Raw genomic sequence first — 22938 nt, forward strand, 5'->3', positions numbered from 1 at the left:
TATTATTATTATTATTATTATTATTATTATTATTATTATTATTATTATTATTATTATTATTATTATATGAGTGTCTGAATAAAGTTATTAGTGTTTGTCAAGCCTTCAGATTAGCCCTTTTCTTTTGTGACTCATCAAATTTTATTAAATAAAATGTTTAAAATGATAATCAACAGTGATTATTGCCTATCTCTTTTAAGATCTCATTTTGATTTGTCTCTTCAAAATGGCAGAGAAATGGCAGAACCAATTCTTTATTTCTTTCAACAATACAGGTATGAACATTTTACATCCTGCCTCAGTCAGGTGTTGGGCCTCCTTCATGGAAGGGACTCTGATTCGTCAGCAAAGGTAATTTACAAATGAGCAGTCATAATAATTATACTCCTTAAACAGAATTGATAGACTGTTTCAGCATTTAATTCTACCTCTTTTTTAACTTTGAGGATTAAATGCCATGTTTTGAAATACAATGAAGCTTTGAGAATGTCAATTTCTACTGTAGATAGCCATAGGTACTGTCTAGTTAGGTTTGGGTTTCATCATGCAATTTTACTGCTATAGTGGCATTAAAAATCATCATGATTTGTGTTACTTTTTTAAAAATAAAAATGTTTGTTGAATAAACTGTTATGAATTATAGCAATATATTAGGGAAACACCATCTTCCTTATTTATAAATACAGTGGGTCCTTGGTATCCTCTGGGGTTTAGTTCCAGGACCTACCATGAATATCGAAATCCATGGATACTCAAGTCCCATGATATACTGTGGGATAGTCAAATGGTGTCCTTTGTATACAATGACAAAATTCAAGGTTTGCTTTCGGGTGGAGGGGGGTTAAAATATTTTCAAGTCATGGATGGCTGCATCAGTGGATGCACAATCCATAGCTGTGGAGGTCTGCTTGTACATACAATTCTTCAAGTTGCTAAATCTATTCTAAATTGTGTAGAACACAGTAGATAACCTTCAGCAAATACATATTTGTTCTTTATATACTGTTTTAAGTGCAGCTGTGAGGGTTATACTGTGTTCCTTTTAATGTTAAGGAATACTAAGTCCCTAAGACAATTCATATACGTATGGTTGTTGTAGTTTTGTAGTTGTTGCTTGGATGAATCCAGGAGTATATTGAAGTTAAACCTTTCTTACTGTAGTATTTAGGCCTGAACATGAATTTTAACAGTAAATATCTAAAATAGTCCTAGTCTTTATTATAAAGAGTATTTTGGTGTGAAATTAGAAAACAATGTTTTTTGTGCTTTTTACTCAGGTGTTAGAATTACTGCTTGCTTTCTGTTCAGTAACAGAACTTCGTCATGTTTTGCGTCTAGCAATATTGGAACCAAATAAGGCAAGCAGTGGAAGTGCAAGACTTACAACTCGATCTAAGCCATCAGAGCCATCTGCTGTCTTAGTACATTGGTCAAACCAACCCTTGGAAGCATCTGAAAACTGCTCAAACCTTGCTTTGGAACTGTTCAAGGAGATACTTGAGGTATCTAATTCTTTTACAGTAGACTTGAAATATTTTTTAATCCATCCATACAGCAAATTGGGCATTTGCTCTACTGTCTAAACTGTATATTATCATAGAATCATAGAGTTGGGAGAGATCACAAGGGTCATCCAGTCCAACCCCCCACTATGCAGGAACTCACTCAAAGCGCGCACATGCACACACACACACCCGACAGATGGCCATCCAGCCTCTTTTTAAAGACCTCCAAAGAAGGCAACTCCACCACTCTCTGAGGGAGTGAGTTCCACTGTTGAATAGCTCTTACTGTCAGGATGTTCCTCCTAATGTTTAGGTGGAGTCTCTTTTCCTGTAGCTTGCATCCATTGTTCTGTGTCCTATTCTCTGGAGCAGCAGAAAACAAGATGCTACATCCTCAATATGACATCTCTTCAAATAGTTAAACAGGGTTATTATATCACCTCTTAACCTTTTCTTCTCCAGGCTGAACATACCCAGCCTTCCAAAATACTATCTCCTTCCCCCATAGAATCGTCTCCTTCCCCTCATAGACTTGTAGAGTTGGAAGAGACCAGTTTAAAGCCCTCCTGATCAAATTTTTCAGACTATTGGCAAAAATGTTTCTGCCAGCTGGTGTGAGGTGCAAACCATCTCTTGCCCCCAAGTCCTCCTTCATGGAACTGCAGCCCATGATCCAAGAACCCAAATTGTTCTTGGTGGCACCATCTGTGGAGCCAGTTGTTCACATCCATTATTTTTCTCTCCCTTTGTGGCCCATGCCATTCAACTGGGAGAAGAGATGAAATGACAATCTGTGCATCCAGCTCTTTCAGCTTCCTACTCAGAGCCTCATAATCTTTTATGATATTCTGAAGGTTGTGCCTTGCAGTATCATTGGTTCCCTCATAAACCAAAAGGAAGGGGTAACAATCAGAAGGCTTGTCAGACTTACCATCACATCATGGATCTTTGCCCCAAGGAGACAACACACTTTCCAAGACATCTTATCAGGCCCATAAACCTCTCAGCAACAAGTTCCTCACAACCACTAGTCACCTCCTCCGAGGCTTAGCAACAGCCATTCCCTGTGCTGATTCTACCAAGATCTTTTGCACTGTCCCTGAGGGCTGTCCCTGCTGTTCTCCCTCATAATCCTTTTTAAGCATCGCTGTAGCTGCAAGCTCCCAGAATGATCCCTGGTGTTCCTAGTTCTGTGTGTGACATTCCTCTTAATTGTCTACCTTCTGTGTATGTGAAGTGACCTCCTCAGAAACATTCTGTGTATGTTCACCATCCAGGACAGTCCGTTCTGTTCTATCCAGGAAAACTTCTCTCTTCCTAATATGCTGAAGTGTAGATACCCAGGCATTCTGCTGGATCTTTTCTTCCAAGATGGCTACCAACTTGCACGTGGGGCAGGTGAAGTTTCCCACATCTGTAGGCAAGAACACAAACATCTCAAATGCTGCAGGTGACTACAGCAGCTCCCTTGCTCTCCATCCTCAGAAATCTTAAGGAGGCACTGAAACAGGACTGTGAGCTTTCCCCTCAAAAACTGCCTGTTAAACACCCCTGTTGGCCTGGCTTGTTCCCCAAGCTCTGCCTCTGATCTGAAAAGACTGGCTCTATAGCTATATAGAGAGCTCCTGGTTCCTAGTGAGGCAAGCCTCTGATTCACTTCCTCTGAGCAAAAGGCCTCCACAAGCCCCTTAAAGAAATAAAACAGTTAAAAGTAAAGGAGAAGCCCTGAAGCATAGCTCCCAGGTCACCCTCTGCTTTCTGCCCTCTGCCCTAAGTCTCCCCTTATTGTGAAATTTTGTGCGCCATGAACAGGAGTTTCAAATGGCTGCCTAGACACCTCTCTCCCTTCCAACTAAGTAATTTGCTTTGCTTCTGAGTATAGTCATTTTATAGTAGGTATGGCGCGGCACAGACCGCCATTAAGTGGTGTACCAATGCCAATTCTAGGGTTAGGGAGCTTGCGGCAACCACATGCTCCCTAAAACTAGTTTGTGTGGACGGTACCGTCCACACAGAGTATGTGACGACGGCATCACGCACACACCACGTCGAAATGGCATGTACGGCGTGTGTGTGACGTCTCCACACTATCCCAGGCCACTTACGGTGGCCCGACTGCGTATGGAGCCCCTTTTTGCCACGCATATCGTTCTTGCAGCAACCAAACAGCCACAGGAACAATGCCAAGGAGAATGGGACCAGGTGGCCCCTTTTTCCCCATGGCTCTGGCTGTCAGGGTGTCCGGGGGCATGAAGCCCCAAGGACCCCTTTTTCTGTGCCAGCTTGTAGCTAATATCACCTTGCTGATTATTTTATATAAACGTAACAAACGTAAGTCAATGCCAAAAATGTTCCTGTTTTTCTGTGTAATATCTCATAAATCCATAGTTGAATTTATTTAGAAAAGACATTGTTTCAGCTGCTGATTTGGATTGTATCTAGATTTTTATATGATTTTGTAAATCAGTTCTGAAGCAGTGACATGTGAGTTAAATTGCTGTTTCAGGTGTATTTTGAGTCTGAAAGATTATAGCTTAGATGTTTCTATGAACAGCAATTACAGTGCAAACTAAACTGGTATTGAGTTCCCTTCTCTAATGATAAATTGAAAACAGTGGGAAAGTGTTATATGTTCGCGATTTGAGGTGAAAGCTGAATAGCCCTTGACTAAGAAGGCAGATTTGGGAAGAGAGATAGGATAGCAACTTAATCTGCAATTTATTGTTACCACCTCATTTAATATTTCTGTTACAGGATGTCATAGATTCAGGTAATAGTACAATAGCTGAGCGCTTTGTGGATCTTCTCCTGCCTGTTCTCCTTGATCATCTTCATTTCCCAGATCATATTTTGGAAGATGCACTGACAAAGAAGAAATGTGAAAGAATGATCAAAGCTATTGATATCTTGATAAATATCCTTGATGTGATTTTTTTTGTCATGATATGTTTGCCATGAAAGTACACAATGTGTGAAATAAACTAGAAGAAACCCAGTACTTAGCCAGTATTTAGAACCAAAATGTCTCTTTAAGAAATATGCAGCATGTAGAAGATACCTTGTCTGAAATCTAGGCACAAATTAAGACCAATCAAACTAGCTTTGATAAACTATGGCTTGGGACAGACCGTCCAAAAAGGATGGTCTCCTGGCACCTAGTTTTGGTCCGCGGGGAAGCCGCAGCCTCCCCTGTAGACCAAAAAGAACTTGCAAAAAGTGGTCTCTTCTTGCGCTGCCATTACGATGTCGCAGTGCACCAATGGCGCACTCGCGGCATTGTAATGCTGCTGCGATGTGTGGACGCTATGCATCCGGCATGTCATAATGGCACCGTCCGCCTGTACAGGGTGCCACCATTTTGACGTCCTCATGTGCGAGGGGCGAGGGGCGTCTAGAAGCGCTGCCCTTCGCACGTGACGGTGTTCTTTCCCGTCAGTCTGGATCGGGCCTATGCTACTGTTTGAGTTTTTTTGGGATAAATTACACTAATATGTTCTGAATTACTGAAAGGTAGATAGATCATATCTTCCAGTTATCAGTTACAATGAATATACCTGGGGAATGCAAGTTCACAACACTTTGTGGTTGCAAATACTGTACAGTACATGTTTTTTCCTGCTGAAAAGGCCACTAGTGAACTTCCTTATGATCTGAAACTATAAATCAGACTGTATCCTTAACAGAACCATACCGCTCTGTGCAGATGACATGCTAAAAATGCATGTTACTAAAGTTCTCACAACTAGCAAATGCACTTCTTTGATCGAACACCAATTCGCATGCAGTGGGAATGACTTTGGATTTGGAGCAAAAGTAATGGATATTGAACTGAGGTAAGCAGAACTGAAAAAATATAGGCAGAATTGCTAATGTTCATTAATTTTTAAAGGCCAAACTTAACTTTTTCTACAGAACGAAGACTTTAACTCCATTATATAGTTGATTAGCCCTAGTAGCTGACAAGCTGTGCTTGAAACGATAGGTCTGTATATTCATTACAATATTCAGGGTTTTTTTCTAGTATGGAAAAGCTGAAGTTCGTTGTTTACACATTTTGAAAAGAGTAATATTTGCATAGTTGAAAGCACTATCACAGTAATAATTGTGCAAATGGGAATCAATATAGAAACATTTTTGATAAATAACTCAAATTAGGTCCCTTTATGTTCAAGAAATCCCAGTAGCAGATTAGCCCTTTTCAGGCAACAGAAGAGCAGTTGTGAAGAAATAGGTCCTCCATGCCGGGTTCGTTCCACCAGTGAGCTTCTTGTCTTAAGATGTAAGGTTTGGAGAGGATTCTGTCATATGTTTACCAAAAAGTAAGCAAAAGCTTCCATGTGGTTGGTAGAGGTTCCAATTTACATTCAAGCCCCTTTAGCCCTTCCTGTTCAGGGTGGTAAGGACAAGAGCAGCACATAGGGATACCCAGAAGACATTTCTCTTCTTATAGAGACATCTCTTCTAGGAATACCATGTACATCACCATCCTAACTACAGACATAGCTCCTGGGCTATTCACTGTGCTTACCAGTGAATGTATGTAACATGACTTTTATTGTTCTCTTTGAGGGTGGTCTAATCCAAATAAGAGAGAAAGTATTGCTTGCTATTTCTCTGTATGTTGAAGGTACCGAAGCAAAAAAAAAAAAGGTGGAAGATATGCATTCACATTCTAGTGATACCCAATGTAGACTCACTTTATTTTATTTTGCTTCATTACTAGAATTTGAGTTTTAAAACACTCTCAGTCCAGTTTTAACTGTCACAAAGATTCTTGGTTTTAATGTGGTCTCATAACTTTGCTATTCTGTTTTAAATTGTAAGCCATTTTTAAGGATTTTATCTATATATGATAAGAATCAAACAATAACAATTAGGATAAGCTTTAAAAAAAATCCTAATGATTAGGATCTAGGGAAAGTTTCCTAATTGTTTTTACCTGTTCTCAAAAAGAGAACAAAAATTAGAATCAGGAAGATTTACCTATGCAGAGAATTTTAAAAGGATAGTTACCACAGCCAAAAATACCTTGAAGGTTTAGTATTACATTCTTGACCTAGTGAAGATAGGATCTGATTAGGCTATAGTAGCATCTTTGTGACGTGTTCGTACTTTTGGTAAGTTTTTAAAATGACTATACTATATTTGGTGGTAGTTTGAATCTATTCACATTCAGTGGAAAAGTTAATAGAAATTTGCTTGATTAGGCAGAAATTGTTCCACATGTTTCAATCTGTTAACTGCAACTTTTCTGTTTTGTAGATAAAAGTCATGGCTCACCTTTTTAAAAGTCTTGCATTTTCTTTTCATTTTAAAAAGTAAACTGACCTTTGAGTTTGTTATTTAGTTTTAGAGGGTTGCACTAACCACTAAAATGTTTCCTATTCATTTCTGTTTTTTCAGTAAGCTTGCTGCTGATATGATTCTAAAAATGCTGGATCTTATGAGCAAGCTTAAACAGTTGGTACCTAATATGGAAGTTGGCTTTTACAAAGTTCTTCAAGTAAGTTTTTTTGTGTGTGTTTAATCTCTGTTAAAAAAGTATGTGCATATTTATGATCATTTCTGTATTATCAAACTAATCTAAACGTGGAAGTACTTAATTTTCCAGTCCAGTCAAAACTCACTCAACTTTCTCATGACTTTAGTCAGCATATCACAAATCAGGCACTCTCAAATAGGTTTGTTACTTTAGTAATGAATTGTTCTTCAGATAGTCAAACCAACCACAATTCTCTGAAGATGCCAGCCACAGATGCTGGTGAAACATTAGGAATAAACTCTTCTAGAATATGGCCACATAGCCTGAAAAACCCACAAAAAACACAACCACAATTTAATTTTTTTTCATTTCTGCTCTGTTTCTCCTCCCTCTTTTGTCAGTTTTTTCAGGGTGGGCAGCCTGGGGCAACAAGTCAGGGACAAGCTTTGGACATAACAATATAGGTTTAGACATAACTATAACATTAGGTTTACAAGTGCTGGTTTATTTAAAACAGCAACACACCATGGCTTCTAATTGTGCTTTCTGGCTATCTAATATGCCATGGTTTCTTTATGTGAAAGGGTTAGATACAAAAACAAGTTTAAATTAAACCAACACAAGCTGTTCACCATTACTTAGGAATCTGGCCAGTGTCTTCCAAATGCTTTCTGTGCAGGGGAAGGCATTCTGCACCCACCTTCTGCCATTTTTTCAATACTACTGAGGTTCCACACCATTCCACAGAACCTCTCAACCTTCTGGTGCTTTTTTGGAGAATGCTGTGGGACTGAAAAAGGTGGGAGGAAGGGCCTCTGTACCAGGGTGCAGAGATGGTCACTGAAGTTTTCCTGTGGGGGTCTAACAGAAGTGATATGGAGCTTCTACTTCAACACAAAATATATCAGGTGTTTTTAAAAAAAGGCTGAGTGGAATATATCAAGCCATTTCATTAGACAGAACCAATGTTATATCATGGTTTGAGTGTTGGACAAGGACTCTAAAAATCAGAGTTCAAGTTCACATTTGGCCATGGAAACCCACTGCATGACTTTAACAAGTCAAACACATTCAACCATGGAAGAGGCAAACTGCCTCTGAGTAAACCCTGTCAAGAAAACCCCATGATAAAGTCGCTATAAGTTGGTAGTGATTTGAATGTGCAGAGCAACAGCAGTTCCACTAGTTAAAATTTGTACCTGTGTTTATTTGACATACATTTTACAAGGTAAGAACAGATAAAATGAAAATGTTTTCCACATGTATTGTTTTGCACCTGTTTTTTTTTAATGCTTGTTTAAAGTTACAAATGTTTTGTGTCTAGGATCAGCGTCTGATTACACATTTGGCATTTGCTTTAACATCAGACCACAGAGAGCAAGTCCAGGCTGGGCTCAGAATACTGTTTGAAGCAGCACCATTGCCAGATTTCCCTGGCATAATGTGAGTTCCTTCTGATATTTTTTTAAACTGCCTTTTACATTAATGTTACTTTAAAGTTCTTTTCTAGAACTCTTGTTGTTGTCCCACCTTTTGCTCATGTTTTATAAGAAGGTTGCTGTTAATATTAAATTATTGATTTTATCTTTTTTGTGTGTTTTGCTTTATACAGGCTTGGTGAAAGCATTGCGGCTAATAATTCTTATAGACAGCAGGAAGCAGAGCATGTATCTAAAAGAAGTCACATGCAAACATCCATGACCAGTGTTAACTCAATGAAGTGCTCTATTGTTTACCCTCCAAATGATGATGCTGAAATGCACAATATTCAGGAACTGATACAGAAACTTCAATCTGGCCTGGAGGTTAATAGTTTTAATATGCATCTTTCACTCACACACACACACACACACACACACACACACACACATCTTTGTATTGGTTTGCATAAAATGTAAAGTATTCTTTTCCAGACTCAGACTTCTGAAGTCAAGTGACATCAGTTGCTGCATTACAGAAAAGAGTGGTGCAAGGTCAACTGCTAAACTTTGAAGCCTGTAGTTCAATATAGGAAACTATATTGGGATTGGTGAAATGCCATTGAAATCAATGAACTTACATGCAAGTAGCTGACATTTTTTAATAAGACACTGTGTTAATAGGACACTTCTAAACACTGGTATTTCTTGAATTCAACCATAGGTATACATATAAATGAATAAAGTTGATCCTCCATATTTGCGGGGGTTAACGGAGCAAGACCTCTACGAAGGTGGAAAAACTGCAAATAACTCCCCCTCCACATGGAAACCAGTTAAAGAGACAGGTGGGTGGGGGGAAATGGGCAGGTGCGCACATTCCTCTTCTTTCACCACCCTCCCGTCCCTTCAAATGGCTACCCGCCCCTTTCCCAGTGGGATAGCTGTCTTCTCCAGGCAGCTATCTCACTGGGAAAGGGACAAAGGGGGATCGATCCTCCTCCCCCTTTTCCAGGTGGGATAGCTGCCTTCCCAGTGGTAAAAGGGGAAAACAGGATCGGTCCCCCCACTCCTGCCCTCCTTTCCTGGTGGGATAGCTGCCTCGAGAAGACAGCTATCCCACCAGGAAAGGCGCAGGGTTGGCGTGTGCACCCCTCCTCCTCCCTTCGAGACCTTTTTTCTCCCAAGGGGAAAAGCCCAGGAGGAGGAGAAGGGTGCACACATGTGGTCTTGACCTCGCGAATAATCAAAACCGTGCTGCAGATGTGGAGGGCTGATTGTACTAAATAGTTTGTTCTGTTTGAAGTGCAGCAGTTTTAGAGTAGTATGGGGCATCAGTTTTATGAAGCATACTGGGCCCATGGTATCTGCTGGGGTTTGGTTCCAGGACACACGTGGATACCAAAATATGTGGATGCTTGTCTCATTATACACAATGGTGTAGTAAAATGATGTCCCATATTATAAAATGGCAAAATTAAGGTTTGTGTTTTGGATTTTTAAAAAAAATATATGGTTGAATTCATGGCTGCCGAATTAGTGGATATGGAAGGCTAACTGTATCAGTATATATATTCCACTAATTTTTTCTGTGAACATACTATGTTATTGATCTGTTAATATGGGAAAGTGAACAAATTTTGATTATCATTGTTCTTCTCCAGCATTTCATTTGTCCATGTATGACTCACGTTTTGCATATTTTAGCTCAAACTGTGTCAACATTTCCCACAGATGAAAGAATCGGTCACCGACATAAGGATTTCTGAAATAATGGATGTGTATGAGCAGAAACTGTCCGCATTAGCAGTGAGTACATATTTAATATGTATGTTTTATGTGCCTGCTTTTGTTATATTTGCATTTCAAAATTGTTTTCTCTTTTAATTTTAGTCCAAAGAAACAAGGTTGCAGGACCTTTTGGAAGCGAAGGCATTAGCTCTTGCTCAAGCAGATAGACTTATTGCCCAGTATCGTTGCCAGAGAGCTCAAGCTGAGTCAGAGGTGGGTAAAACTGAAATCATTAGACAATAATTGACTTGGTGCCTGCTCATAGCTACCACAGAAAAACTCCTTACAACAATGTGTATTATTAGTTCTTTCTTTAGGTTATCCTATTTTGGAGTATGAAAATTCAGTATGAATGTTTTGCTTAGCTGCATTTATTAATTTTACCATTGACTGGTAGACAGGGTAGTTCAAGTTTTCAAAGTCTTTTAAATCATATTTAGTTTGAAAAACTGTTGGGTGCACCTTGGAATTTTCTCCTGCACCTCTGTGCAAACCCCAGCGCTTTAGGGTGACACCCAATCTGTAAAGCACAGTTAGGGAGCATACAAAGGACTTGTACTGGGAAAATGGAGCACACCCTGTCATCACTGTCCTTTCCATTGGGAACCACAGGTTACAGTCAATCCTTGGAATGGAGCATCAGCTAATTAAGTATACTAGAATAATTCTCCATGTTTTTTCCCAAAAGGCTAGGACTCTTGCTTCGGTGTTGAAGGATGCTGAACGAAAAAATGAAGATCTTGAGGCATTGTTAAAAGCACAGCAAGTAGAATCTGAACGGGCACAAAGTGATATAGAACAACTCTTTCAACACAATAGAAAGCTACAGACTATAGCAGAAGAATACGAGTTGCTAAAAAGATCTTCTGTTGACCTTCTTCAAAAGTAAGATGTTGCATTACTCTGAAAGATGTATAAGGGAGTAAATTCTTTCCCCCACCCACCCTTCCACAAGGAAAAATCAAATGGATATGCATCTAAAATGAAAGTAAGAGATTTGATCAGTACAGATATGTACGAATGAGTTAGGAACAGCTATTGGGTGCCAAATTATTGTGATTAGTAGTAGGAAGAATCTCAAATTTAAAACACAGTATGGATTAGTCTGATTGGAGAAGCAGTAGTTGGTAGCCCCTTCCAACATCCAGAAGCAGTGAATAGTTTTAGAAACCTGATCCATAATGTGAGAATTTAGTGCTTAGTAGCACTCCATGAATAGGACAGATATCATAAGATTAAATTACTCAGAAATTGAATTCTGCATTCAGGTCAACTGCTGCCTTGCAAAACTAGATGGTCTCACCCAATAATCATTTTAATAACTCAAGTACTCTTGCTTATTTATGGGAAAAAACATATCACAAACAGCAATCAAGACCAATAACTACTGAAAACTAAGATGAAGATACTTCATGCACAAAGAACCTCAAGGTCTGCAAAATTGGGAAAATCCCTTTGAAAATCCTAAAAGTACTAATTATCCCCAAGAAACAGATCTAAAAATGTTCAGTAACTACGTTAATGCCAGGTGGCAGTTGGAAAAGATGAATGTTTGCGGGTATGTGCATGTGAGAGGGAGGAAGGGAGGCAGAGATGGTGAGAAAGACTATCTTGAAGGCCATTTTTGAGTGCCTGGAATCCTGAACATGGACTTCAATCTACTTTATCAGATGCAGATTTCCCTGTAATGAGTTACATGGAAAAGTCAGAGTATTTTGCTAGGCAGTGAATTGATTAGTACTCAGTTCCATGAGGAGGGACTTCTGGCAAGGGATGGGTTGCATCTCACGGCAGTTGGCAAAAATATTTTTGCCAATAGTCCCAAGAATTTGATCAGGAGGGTTTTAAACTGAGTTATATGGGGGAGGGAGACAGTATTCTGGAAGACAAAAGGGCTGGAGAAAATAGTCAAAGGCGGTTTACAGACCGCCAAATAGTACGTCATCAATACGTACTAGGGTTAGGAAGGGGCGGTGCTTCCGCACCCCCCTAACCCTAGTATGTATTGAATACGTAGAAGATGGCGGCGCCCTGTTCATACGGGCGCCGCCATCTTTACGTACACACAGAGGGAACAAGGCAAACAGTGCAAAGACCCAAAAGTGGGAGGCAAAAGAACTTGCACAGGCAGGAAGTAAAGGGAGCACATGGTCTTAGATGTCTCTACACTAATGCACAGAGCATGGGAAATAAGCAAGATGAACTTCAACTCCTAGCACATCAAAGCAAATATGATATAATAGGCCTCACTGAAACCTGGTGGGATGAGTCTCACGATTGGAATGTAGAAATAGAGAGGTATAACCTTTTTAAGAGAAATAGGCCAAACAGGGAGGAGGAAATGCCCTTATATGTCTTATATGTCAGAGACCTCTACACCAGTGAAGAGATCCAGGACATCAATCCTGGAAGCCAGGTGGAGAGCATCTGGATAAAAATTAAAGGGCAGGGAAACAACAAGGATGTTATTGTGGGAGTCTACTACAGACCCCCAAGTCAGACTGAGGAATTGGATTATGTCTTTCTAGAACAGATGACCACACATTCAGAAAGGAGAGATGTACAGTGGTACCCCGGGTTACGAAAATAATCCGTTCCGCGGCGCCCTTCGTAACCCGAAATCGTTCGCAAGCTGAAAAAGCCATAGGCGCTAGCGCTGGAAGCCGCGATTTCGTGCGAAAAAGCGCCGAAAAGCACCAAAAAATTTTTTCGTAAGCCGGAAAAAAAAAAACGTAACCCGGAACAGTTTTTTCCTATGGGATTTTTTCGTATCCCGGAAATTTCATAACGTGGTGCTTTCGTATCCCGGGGTACCACTGTAGTAGTATAGTGTCTAGATCAAGGGAAGTAATAGTGCCACTCTATTCTGCCTTGGTCAGGCCCCACCTGGAATACTGTGTCCAGTTCTGGGCACTACAATTAAATAAGGGCATTGAGAAACTGGAGCGTGTCCAAAGGAGGGCGACTAAAATGGTAAAAGTCTGGAAACCATGCCCTATGAAGAAATGACTCAGGGAGCTGGGGATGTTTAGCCTGGAGAAGAGAAGGTTAAGAGGTGATATGATAGCCATGTTTAAATATTTGAAGGGATGTCATATTGAGGAGGGAGCAAGCTTGTTTTCTGCTGCTCCAGAGACTAGGACCTGGAGCAATGGATGCAAGCTCCAGGAAAAGAGATTCCACCTCAACATTAGGAGGAACTTCCTGACAGTAAGGGCTGTACGACAGTGGAACACACTCCCTCGGAGTGTAGTGGAGTCTCCTTCCTTAGAGGTCTTTAAACAGAGACTAGATGGCCATCTGTTGGGTATGCTTTGATTGAGATTTCCTGCATGGCAGGAGGTTGGACTGGATGGCCCTTGCAGTCTCTTCCAACTCTACGATTCTATGATTCTATGAATCTTAAAGCATAAAAGTATCAGAAATCTGTGATCATTATATGTACTGAAAGTCACACTTGTGCTGTGACACACACCTAGAAAATAAGTGATATGTGCATGTCACAAAATGTTCTAATTTTGAAAGTAGGAATGCTAATGTGTTATAAAAATAGTGTGTTATGAAAGATTAAATAACATTATCTACATGTTTTAGGTATGAAACAATAGAAAAACAATATAATGATCTGCAGCTAATGTGTAATTCATTGAATAAACAGCTTGAGAACATAAAAAAGCTGAATGAATCACTCAAACAACAAAATGACAAGTAAGTTCACTTTTTTATAAGTTAAAAGAATACTGTCTTTCAGTGAAATGGTTCAGTTTTTATCTACTCAAGGTATCTTTAAATATAATTGGAAGTGTTGTACATGGTTCACTTTCTTTTTTCTCACCTGTTGTATGCTATTATTCTGTAGAGCAATCTAAGCAAAGTAAAATGGTTTTATAGTAGGTGTTAATTTATAGATTTCTGAATGTTTAAGTTTCTTTTGTTTTTATTAAGCTTATGCTGTGTCTTTATATAATATGTTTTAAAGCACTTTGAATTTGTATCAGTTGTACTGTCTATGGTTATTTAATACTATTTACACAAACTTCATCTTTTCACTTGGCCAACTTTTCAACTTCATAAGTGTTTTTGACATTGTAGAAGGTCATTTGTGCTTATATGTGAATATCTGCAATATATACAAAATTTTCAAGCCTACCACTGACACTCTGAATATATCTATAATCTACAGTTTTGTAAGTTTGATATCATATGAAATCCTGTATATTTCGCAGAAGTGCTTAGAATTCTCTGCAAGAGAGTTCTAGGGCTAATTCAGAGAGATAGACATGAGCTGTCTAATTAACTATTCGGACTCATCCCCAAACTACAAATCCCAGGATTCAACAGGAGAGCTGTGGCAGTTAAAGGGTTATTGAACTACTATAAATTATGTAGTGTAAATATACTTTTAGACCAACTCAGCACCACAGTAAAGTGGTCATCCCCAATTAACTTCTGTTTGTATTATGGTAGTTATCTGCAGAGTCAATTGGATCTTACATTGCGTGAGCAGAAAGACACTCATAGAACTCCTGAATAATAATAAATTTTTATTTATTTTTATATTTTTATATTTTTTTATATTTTCCTGCCTCTCCCAGGTGGATCGAGGTGGGATCACAACCCAGTATAAAATACAATACAATTACGATACAACAAGTCGATAAAAAACAATTCACAATTAAAATCCTACAGTCTCCAAAAAGCCTCCTCCAGGAGGCTGTTCTGAAAAGTGTAGGAAGGAATGGGTGTGGGGAGGGAGCTAGTTGCCTTAAATCAGAGTCTTTTTGCCCAATTGTAGGCAGTTGTTCTTTCCTCAGGAAGGTCTTTTGAAAAGTCCTTCTGCCTTCCAGCCAATTGTTCTTTTCTGCAGCAAGCCCTCACATCCCAACACATGCTGTTTAGAAGGGAGACTTTTAGTTGAAAATGGTCTTCAGGGATGAGGATGGAATAGGGAAATTTTCCAGGACAATGTATTTAATTTAGTCTAGTTGACTAAATGTACAGTTAGTGTACATTGTAAGTCCGCCCCTTCTCTTACGTGGGACATCCGTTCCGTCCCCCCCCCCCCCCCCCCCCCCCCCGAGAAAATATGCGGATGCTCAAGTCCCATTCAAACAAATGGGACTCGTGCCTGCGACGGTGTGTGGGACGCACGCCACAGGACCACGCCCCATTCATGTGAATATGATGTGCTGCCCCATGCGCTCCCACACGGCTTTGAACATATGCTCAAAGCCGTGTATAATGCGCCCACATATAACGCGGGCGCAATGTATCTAGCTAAGCTACAGTTAGGTTGCTAAAATGAGTACCCAGCTTGTTGGGGGCAATTAGCTTACACTTTGTAAACCGCTTAGTATATTGTCCATTACTGACAGCAGACACCAGTTTAGTATAGAAACAGATTTCTTGGAATCAGATGGAGAGAGTTTTGTGTCATCAGCATACTGCATATTTTTGCATATGGTACTCTAAAAAAAATAGAGTGGATATTCAAGTGTGCCTTTACCTCTGTTCTTAGGCAGGAAATTCAAACTGAATTTCCTTTCTTCATGCCATAACTAATGTATATGTACTGGCTGTTTGCTAAAAAAAACCCAAGTTTTTTTTAAAGAAATGAAATTATGTGTTCATATGGGTACCTCAGAATTAGTCTCACTCAGCATTTCCTGGAATGGGTTTTGGAAAGGGAAAAACCCAGCTGACGTTAATGGTGATGATGGTGGAAAAGAACAGGGCCTTGTTGTCTCTCAGTTAAGCTGAGAGATAAGATCTGTGGCTGTTTTACTTTCTAATGTATAATGTTTGAATGTTAAGGAAGATAAAAATAAAACAATATATCAATGCACAGGATGGTGTAATTAATCAAAAACAAGATCTCCTCTATTTTTACATAGCATGTTACCACATAGCAACTTCTAACTTTAGGTGAAAATGTGCAAATGTCTGTGGTAAATGTTCTGTTGCCTCTTGCTGTTTGGTTAAAGGTTTGTTTTTGGTGAATGATAACATGAAGGAATATTTCACTAAACTAGACAAAGGATAAGAAAATAAATAAATACAGGAAATATATAACTACAAATTTGCTTTGCTAGTAACATTGAGTGATTTATCAGAAAATGTTGCTATAGTATATGACACTTGGATGACAGGGAGAATGGCTTCTCTTAAGTTAATTTCTGGAAGAACTTAAATATTTTATTTTTTTTCAGAACTGTTGCTCAGTTGCTAGAAACAGAAGAGCATAAGAAAGAATTACACAAACAATTGCAAGATAAAGATACAAAAATATCAAGTAAGTTAGTACTAAAGGATTCTGCTTTCTGTACCAGTTTCATTAGATGTCTAGAGCAAATTGGCAAAAATACAGTTACTCTATTACTGTGTACAGTGCACCCGCGCCATACGCGGCCTTGAGCATATGCGCTCAAGCCGCGGGGCGTGCGCAGGGCAGAAGGGGCGGCGCGTCCCATTCAATTGAATGGGCGCATGCGCCCGTTGCGCCCTGCACGCGGCCGTGCCGCCGCGCACGAGCCACATTGTTTCCAATGGGGCTCGAGCATAGGCGGAATTCGCCTTACGCGGAGGGATCCGGAACGGATCCCCCACGTAAGGTGAGGACGGACTGTATTTGAAAGCTTTAAGACTGCAGTCTAATTAAATTATCCCTGGGGCTATAAGATTTTCTACATTGTCCTCTATAGGCAAATAGAGAGACCCACCCTTACAGTAGGTTTGCTACCCTCAAACCTCCTGTATGATCCTGTAAATATTGGAAGAACACAAAAAGGAGAGATGGTGGCAGGGGTGAGAGGATACAGTATGTACCAGGAAGGAGCCAAGAATCATATCTACACTGTAGCTATTATAGTTTAATTACCTTTCACTACTACCAATCAATCAAGAAAAAATTTAATCAAAAAGGAAAAAAAATGCTATATCTCTCTCCCATCTGCCCTAATTGTGCGACCTTAACAGGGCTATTGATAGGGCAGTGTGTCTGTCTTTAGATCTCTTCTGCCTCATTAGTGGGATTTCTTTGGCCATGATCAAACCTGTGCAGATCTCAGTTTCAAAGTCCAGCTCATGTTTGGCCACATGTAAAGACTGCAAATTCTTTAACTGGTTGAAATCACAACCCACCTCTGATTATAATTAGAATCATATTTCTATAATGTAATTGATATTATTGTTGTAGCCAAGAAGCCTTTCCTGACAGGGAACCTGTTGATGTTTGAAGAATAACATATTATTGGATTACGACCCAGGACCAAAGTGTCAGAATAAACTTTTTGAATATGTAACTGTAGCATGCTGTAATGGACAGGGATATTTTCTGCTGTTACTCTGTGCTCATTAATGGGAGTTCCCCAATTAAAATATAGTGTACAAGTAACATGCATAGATTTGTAGAGATATCACAGGCCAGGCCCAAGAACAGCATTTAAGAATGCATAAAGCAACAGTAATGGCTCTAGTACTGTCTGCTACACTTATGATGACCAAGTTGTAGTCACGATTGCTAATCAAACACAAGCACCTTTCATTCAATGTTGAGGAAGATGTATGATTTTTGAAAGACTTGTAAACTATATTTCAGAAATTACAATAAATGCTCTTTGAATGGGAAAGCTGTAAGTTCTATTTTGGAGCACATATCTCAACACATTTCTGTAGTTAACTGTAAAATGTATCTTTAGGCAGGCAAATAGTGAAGATTATAAAATAAATGACTGATGTTCAGTAGGTGGCAGTAGTGGCTAATTTAATAGTAGCTGTGAGAAAATGTTTAAGAATTTTTCCCCAGGTACTGGGCAAAAAGCATGTCTTTTTCCTTTCTCAAATTTTTCAAAAGGTTTTCAGCAGAAGGCAAAGGTTCAGGAAGAAAAACTGAAAGCCAGGCAAAAGGAAAAAGCAGATATGGAGGAAACCATAGACATCCTTAGAAAAGAACTGAGCAAAACAGAACAGGCAAGGAAAGAACTTAGCATTAAGGTAAGTTGTCCTGGGAACTTTATTTGATATTAAGAAGAAGAAGAAGAAGAAGAAGAAGAAGAAAGAACTACAGAATTGGACATCACCGTTAAAATATATTTATTGTATTTTATATAATATTTTATACAGTAAAATATATTACTGTATAAATGGTATTGATGGAGGTTGCAATCCTACATTCATTTACCAAGAAGTAGGTCCCTTTGAACTCAGTGAGATTTATTTCTTAATAGCATATATAGGATTTGCACTATCAGTCTTATAGCAAAGTATGGGACCTGAAGCAACTGGATTAAGTTTTCATTGTTCTGTGTCTTATCAGATAAATAATGCTGAGATCTACCCTGTCATGTGCAAGCTAAAGTCAGTATGCCCCCAATCTAACAAAAGAAAAAGAAATGAAAAATTACCTACAGAATTTCTCAGAATTTTTTTGTAACTTTAAATTTTAACTCGCAGTATAACTTGTATTTGACGCATTATTGACAAATGTCTGCCTTTTGTTGCAGCCTTTGATAACAACTCAGGGCCCTACAGACAGGCCAAAATAAAGCTGTTTCGAGTCACTTTGGAGGTATGCTGTTTAAATGACCTACGCATCTTAAGAGGCCAGAAGCTGCACCAAAGCTGTGCTCCAGTCCTTAGGACTGCAGTGTGGCTTTGGCATGGCTTCTGACCTCTTAGGATGTATGCATAATTTAAACAGCATACCTCCAAACTGACCTGAAGCAGCTTTATTTTGGCCTGTCTGTATGGGCTCTCAGTTATGCAGCTCAGTACTTTCACTTAAACTCTTCTGTGTGGAGTAAAGGATGAAACAAACAAGGCCCTTTTAATAAACAAAACAAAACCATTTGAATGCTTTGACCTTGTAGCTAACAACTTATACCAAATTGGTTCTGAAATATTTGTGTGTTAATTAAACAAGTATGCTGTGTGATTCAGTGATGTTTTTCTTTCTTAAGTTTGCTGAGCAGCCATAAATTCAATTATTATAAATATCATACTCGTTTGTAGTTTATGATAGCAATAATAATAATAATAATAATAATAATAATAATAATAATAATAATGTTTTATTTATAAACCGCTACTCCGTGTTGATCACAGGTAAAAATTGCAATATCAAATACAAAATACAAGATAAAAATTGCAATACATAAATAAAACTTCAATAAAAACATTTCAAAATACAGATTAAAACCATACATCAAATCCATACATCAAATCCAGGCCAGCTAAATGTGCTCGATAATGCTATACATATAGGGGGGAGTCATATATCATCAAGGAGCATCGAGGAAGGCTTGCCGAAACAGGAAGGTCTTAAGTCTCTTTTTAAAGAGATCCAGGGAGGTGGCGGAGCGCAGTTCCTCAGGAAGGGTGTTCCAGACCCCAGGGGCCGAAATAGAAAAGGCCCTTTGTGAGGTTGATACATATCTCGTTATCGGGATCCTCAACAGATTCTTCCCAGACAACCTGAGTGTGCGGGGCGGACTATATGGGGAGAGGCGGTCCTCCAAGTACCCTGGGCCCAAGCCATTTAGGGCTTTATAGGTTATAACCAACACCTTGTATTGTGCCTGGAAGCGAATAGGCAGCCAATGGAGATCATGCAGAATCGGTGTTATATGGTCGGCCCTAGGACATCCAGTGACCAACCTAGCTGCCATATTCTGCACTAGCTGAAGCTTCCGGGTTTGGTACAAGGGTTGCCCCATGTAGAGCGCATTGCAGAAATCCAACCGAGAGGTTACAAGTGCATGTACCACTGTTTCAAGGTCCCCCCAGCCTAGGTAGGGTCGTAGCTGGCGTATCAGCCGAAGCTGGTAACAGGTGCTTCTGACCGTCGCATCCACCTGAGAAGTCAGCTGGAGCGACGAGTCCAAAAGCACCCCCAGACTGCGAACTGAGTCCTTCAGGGGGACCGTGACCCCATTCAGGACAGGTGGACAAATTTCACCACCTGGACCGGGTGAGCCTATCACTAGTAGTTCCGTTTTCTCTGGATTCAAGCTGAGTTTGTTTTTCCTCATCCAGCCCATTACAGACTCCAAGCAGGCATTTAGAGGAGAGATGCCATCCCTAGTTACTGCATCAGTCAGGGACACAGAGAAGCATATTTGGGTGTCATCAGCGTACTGATAACACTGCGCCTCATGTCTCCGGATGATCTCTCCCAGCAGTTTCATGTAAATGTTAAATAGCATGGGGGACAGAATAGCTCCTTGAGGGACACCAGATGTAAGCGCCCTCTTATCGGAGGAAATGTCCCCCAGCTGCACCATCTGGAATCTACCCGAGAGGTAGGAACGGAACCACTGGAGCGCAGTGCCCTCGATACCCAACTCCCTCAGGCGTTCCAGGAGGATACCATGGTCAATGGTATCAAAAGCCGCTGAGATGTCCAAAAGCACTAACAGGGACACGCTTCCCCTGTCCATGCCCAGACGGAGATCATCAACTAAGGCGACCATGGCAGTCTCAACTCCATAGCCCACCCGGAAGCTGGTTTAAAATGGGTCTAGAAAATCTGTTTCTTCCAAGATCCCTTGAAGCTGGAAAGCAACTGCTCTCTCGATCACCTTCCCTAAAAAAGGGAGCAGCGAAACAGGCCGATAATTATTCCAAATCAGGGGGTCCAGGGAGGGCTTTTTTTAGCAGAAGTTATAATGGTTAATATCCAAACATGCTACCATAATTCAGAGCTGCTGATTTAATTTTTTCCCCTGTGCTTTCTGCACTTGACTTCATAAACTTACTTCTGTTTCCATAGTGCAGCAGCTTAAAGAGGAAAAGCAACAGTCATAACTATAGTTTCCCAAATTAAGACATCTCACTTTAAATAGTCAACACTAACAGTGGTTAACAAACTGTCATTTTCCATCCGTTTTCTACTTTGTCCTGTCATGTTCAGATGTCACACCAATTAAACTTGTTTAGCTCTGATTTATTCTAATCTATGAATAAAGTCTTACATTTCCCCCAAGTTACTAAGTGACACCAAGTAAACCTTTCAGAGAAGAAGAGATTGCTGAATAGTATATAATATGTTCCTTTTAGGCTTCATCTTTGGAAGTGCAGAAGTCACAGTTGGAAGGGCGATTGGAAGAAAAGGAGTCCTTAGTCAAACTCCAGCAAGAAGAACTGAACAAACATTCTCATATGATAGCAATGATACATAGCTTAAGTGGCGGAAAGCTAAGTGCAGAGGCTGTGAATCTCAGTTTATAAAGTCTGATTCCCTACTATAAGATTTCACTAAAAGCTGACCAAATTGAATGTATGATTTCAGGATTGCTGTCTAAAAGAAATTCCATGTTTGTAGAGAACTGCCACACACAAATGTATATATGTAATAAATAAATAAAAGGCTTTTTGAAGGAAACAGGGAAACTAATGCCCACATAGCTAACTGTGCGGGTCTTGTTTGCTGGTTTAACAAGAATAAATTTGCCATCAGTTTTAAAAATGGCAGAGTTAAGTTCTTGCCGATGCACATACTGTCACGTACAATGGGATTTGGGCAGGGTGATTGATGTTCCACTTTTAAGCTGATTTTACTTTTAGCTTTTTATGTTGATTTTTATAAACGGCTTGTATATAGAATTCAGTACAGTAGAATCCACCTGTTTAACATATAAATCCAGAGATTAGTGGGGAATATACAAATGCTGTGTATATATGAAAACATACTTTTTGTAAGATTTGCATTGGACAGGTTTTAATTATAGCAGCATGAATTAAATGTGCAATTAAAAATGTTGCTGCCTAAATGCTGTTTCCAGGAAATAGAGAACAAATGCCAATAGTCACTGCCTTTCAGTTCTGTAGGTTTCTGAAAATATCTTTCCATATTACCTAAAGTTAACATATTATTGCTATTCTTATTTTATCTGAAGTGTTTGTTTAGAATCTACATTTACATGTAACCAAAAAAGAAAAAGAAAAACCCAACCACTCATACACATTTAAACCACTGTATGAATTTTAAAAGATAATTATTTTAATGAGAATAAGAATTTAAGAAAAGTAATAAAAAGCAAAGACATTCATTTTGATACTCAGTATGATGCCAGTACATTTTAATGAATGAAACTTGATGATAATGGAAGGCATTAACATTCTAAAACTTAGTATTAATTCCATTTTGAGTACAGTGATGTTAAGCCAAAATGTCAACAAATATTTTTAAACTTTGTTTCAAGCGTCTCTTGGCTCAGTTGTGTGCCTAATATGTACAACTGATGCTGTCAATTACATTTTGAGACTCTTTTATTGTCTCTAACCCTAGTGGTGATAGACATTTCAATGAAATATTTATTATGGGCCTATATTTATAGCTCCTCTTATAATTTTGTTGTAGATGGCATTTGTGTCTGGGGAGGAAAATAAAAAATTAATCCTTGAATTGTGTGTCTAATGTCTGTTATAAAACACAAGTATTGTAACTCAGTTTCTTCATGCATGGTGAGATAATAATAAAAATAATAATCTTATCATTTTCTGTTAAACTATGTTTATTATGTGCTGCTGACAAAACAAGCTTCCTTTTTTTAAAAAAAAAATAAGAGCACCTGTTTTGCTCAGGCATCAAGACCTCGTTCTGCTAAACAGTGGGACTGGAACTATTTCTGCCTGTCTTTAAAAATATGCCCTGATATTTTGCAAGCTTTCTTAAGTCAAGAGATGGTTCCTCAGAGTGTATCACTACTTGTTACAGCAATTTGATATCATTTTAGCTGCCATG

At 39.2% G+C, this 22938-nt stretch overlaps 1 protein-coding gene across 1 annotated transcript in view; it reads left to right on the forward strand.

Moving 5' to 3' along the window:
• LOC121917262 (protein CIP2A homolog) overlaps positions 1 to 22599 on the forward strand; it is a 30896-nt gene extending 8297 nt beyond the window's left edge. The window contains exons 8-21 of the mRNA XM_042443045.1: positions 276 to 351; positions 1278 to 1502; positions 4260 to 4419; positions 5197 to 5338; positions 6909 to 7008; positions 8312 to 8430; positions 8600 to 8792; positions 10140 to 10214; positions 10299 to 10409; positions 10885 to 11081; positions 13791 to 13904; positions 16406 to 16488; positions 18049 to 18188; positions 21252 to 22599. Coding sequence (XP_042298979.1) covers positions 276 to 351; positions 1278 to 1502; positions 4260 to 4419; positions 5197 to 5338; positions 6909 to 7008; positions 8312 to 8430; positions 8600 to 8792; positions 10140 to 10214; positions 10299 to 10409; positions 10885 to 11081; positions 13791 to 13904; positions 16406 to 16488; positions 18049 to 18188; positions 21252 to 21422 — 1906 coding nt within the window. The 3' untranslated portion in view covers positions 21423 to 22599. The remainder of the gene's footprint in view (positions 1 to 275; positions 352 to 1277; positions 1503 to 4259; positions 4420 to 5196; positions 5339 to 6908; positions 7009 to 8311; positions 8431 to 8599; positions 8793 to 10139; positions 10215 to 10298; positions 10410 to 10884; positions 11082 to 13790; positions 13905 to 16405; positions 16489 to 18048; positions 18189 to 21251) is intronic.
• The last annotated feature ends 339 nt before the right edge of the window (positions 22600 to 22938 follow it).

This window comes from Sceloporus undulatus, unplaced genomic scaffold, assembly GCF_019175285.1.
Source record: "Sceloporus undulatus isolate JIND9_A2432 ecotype Alabama unplaced genomic scaffold, SceUnd_v1.1 scaffold_13, whole genome shotgun sequence".
Classification (NCBI taxonomy): domain Eukaryota; kingdom Metazoa; phylum Chordata; class Lepidosauria; order Squamata; family Phrynosomatidae; genus Sceloporus; species Sceloporus undulatus.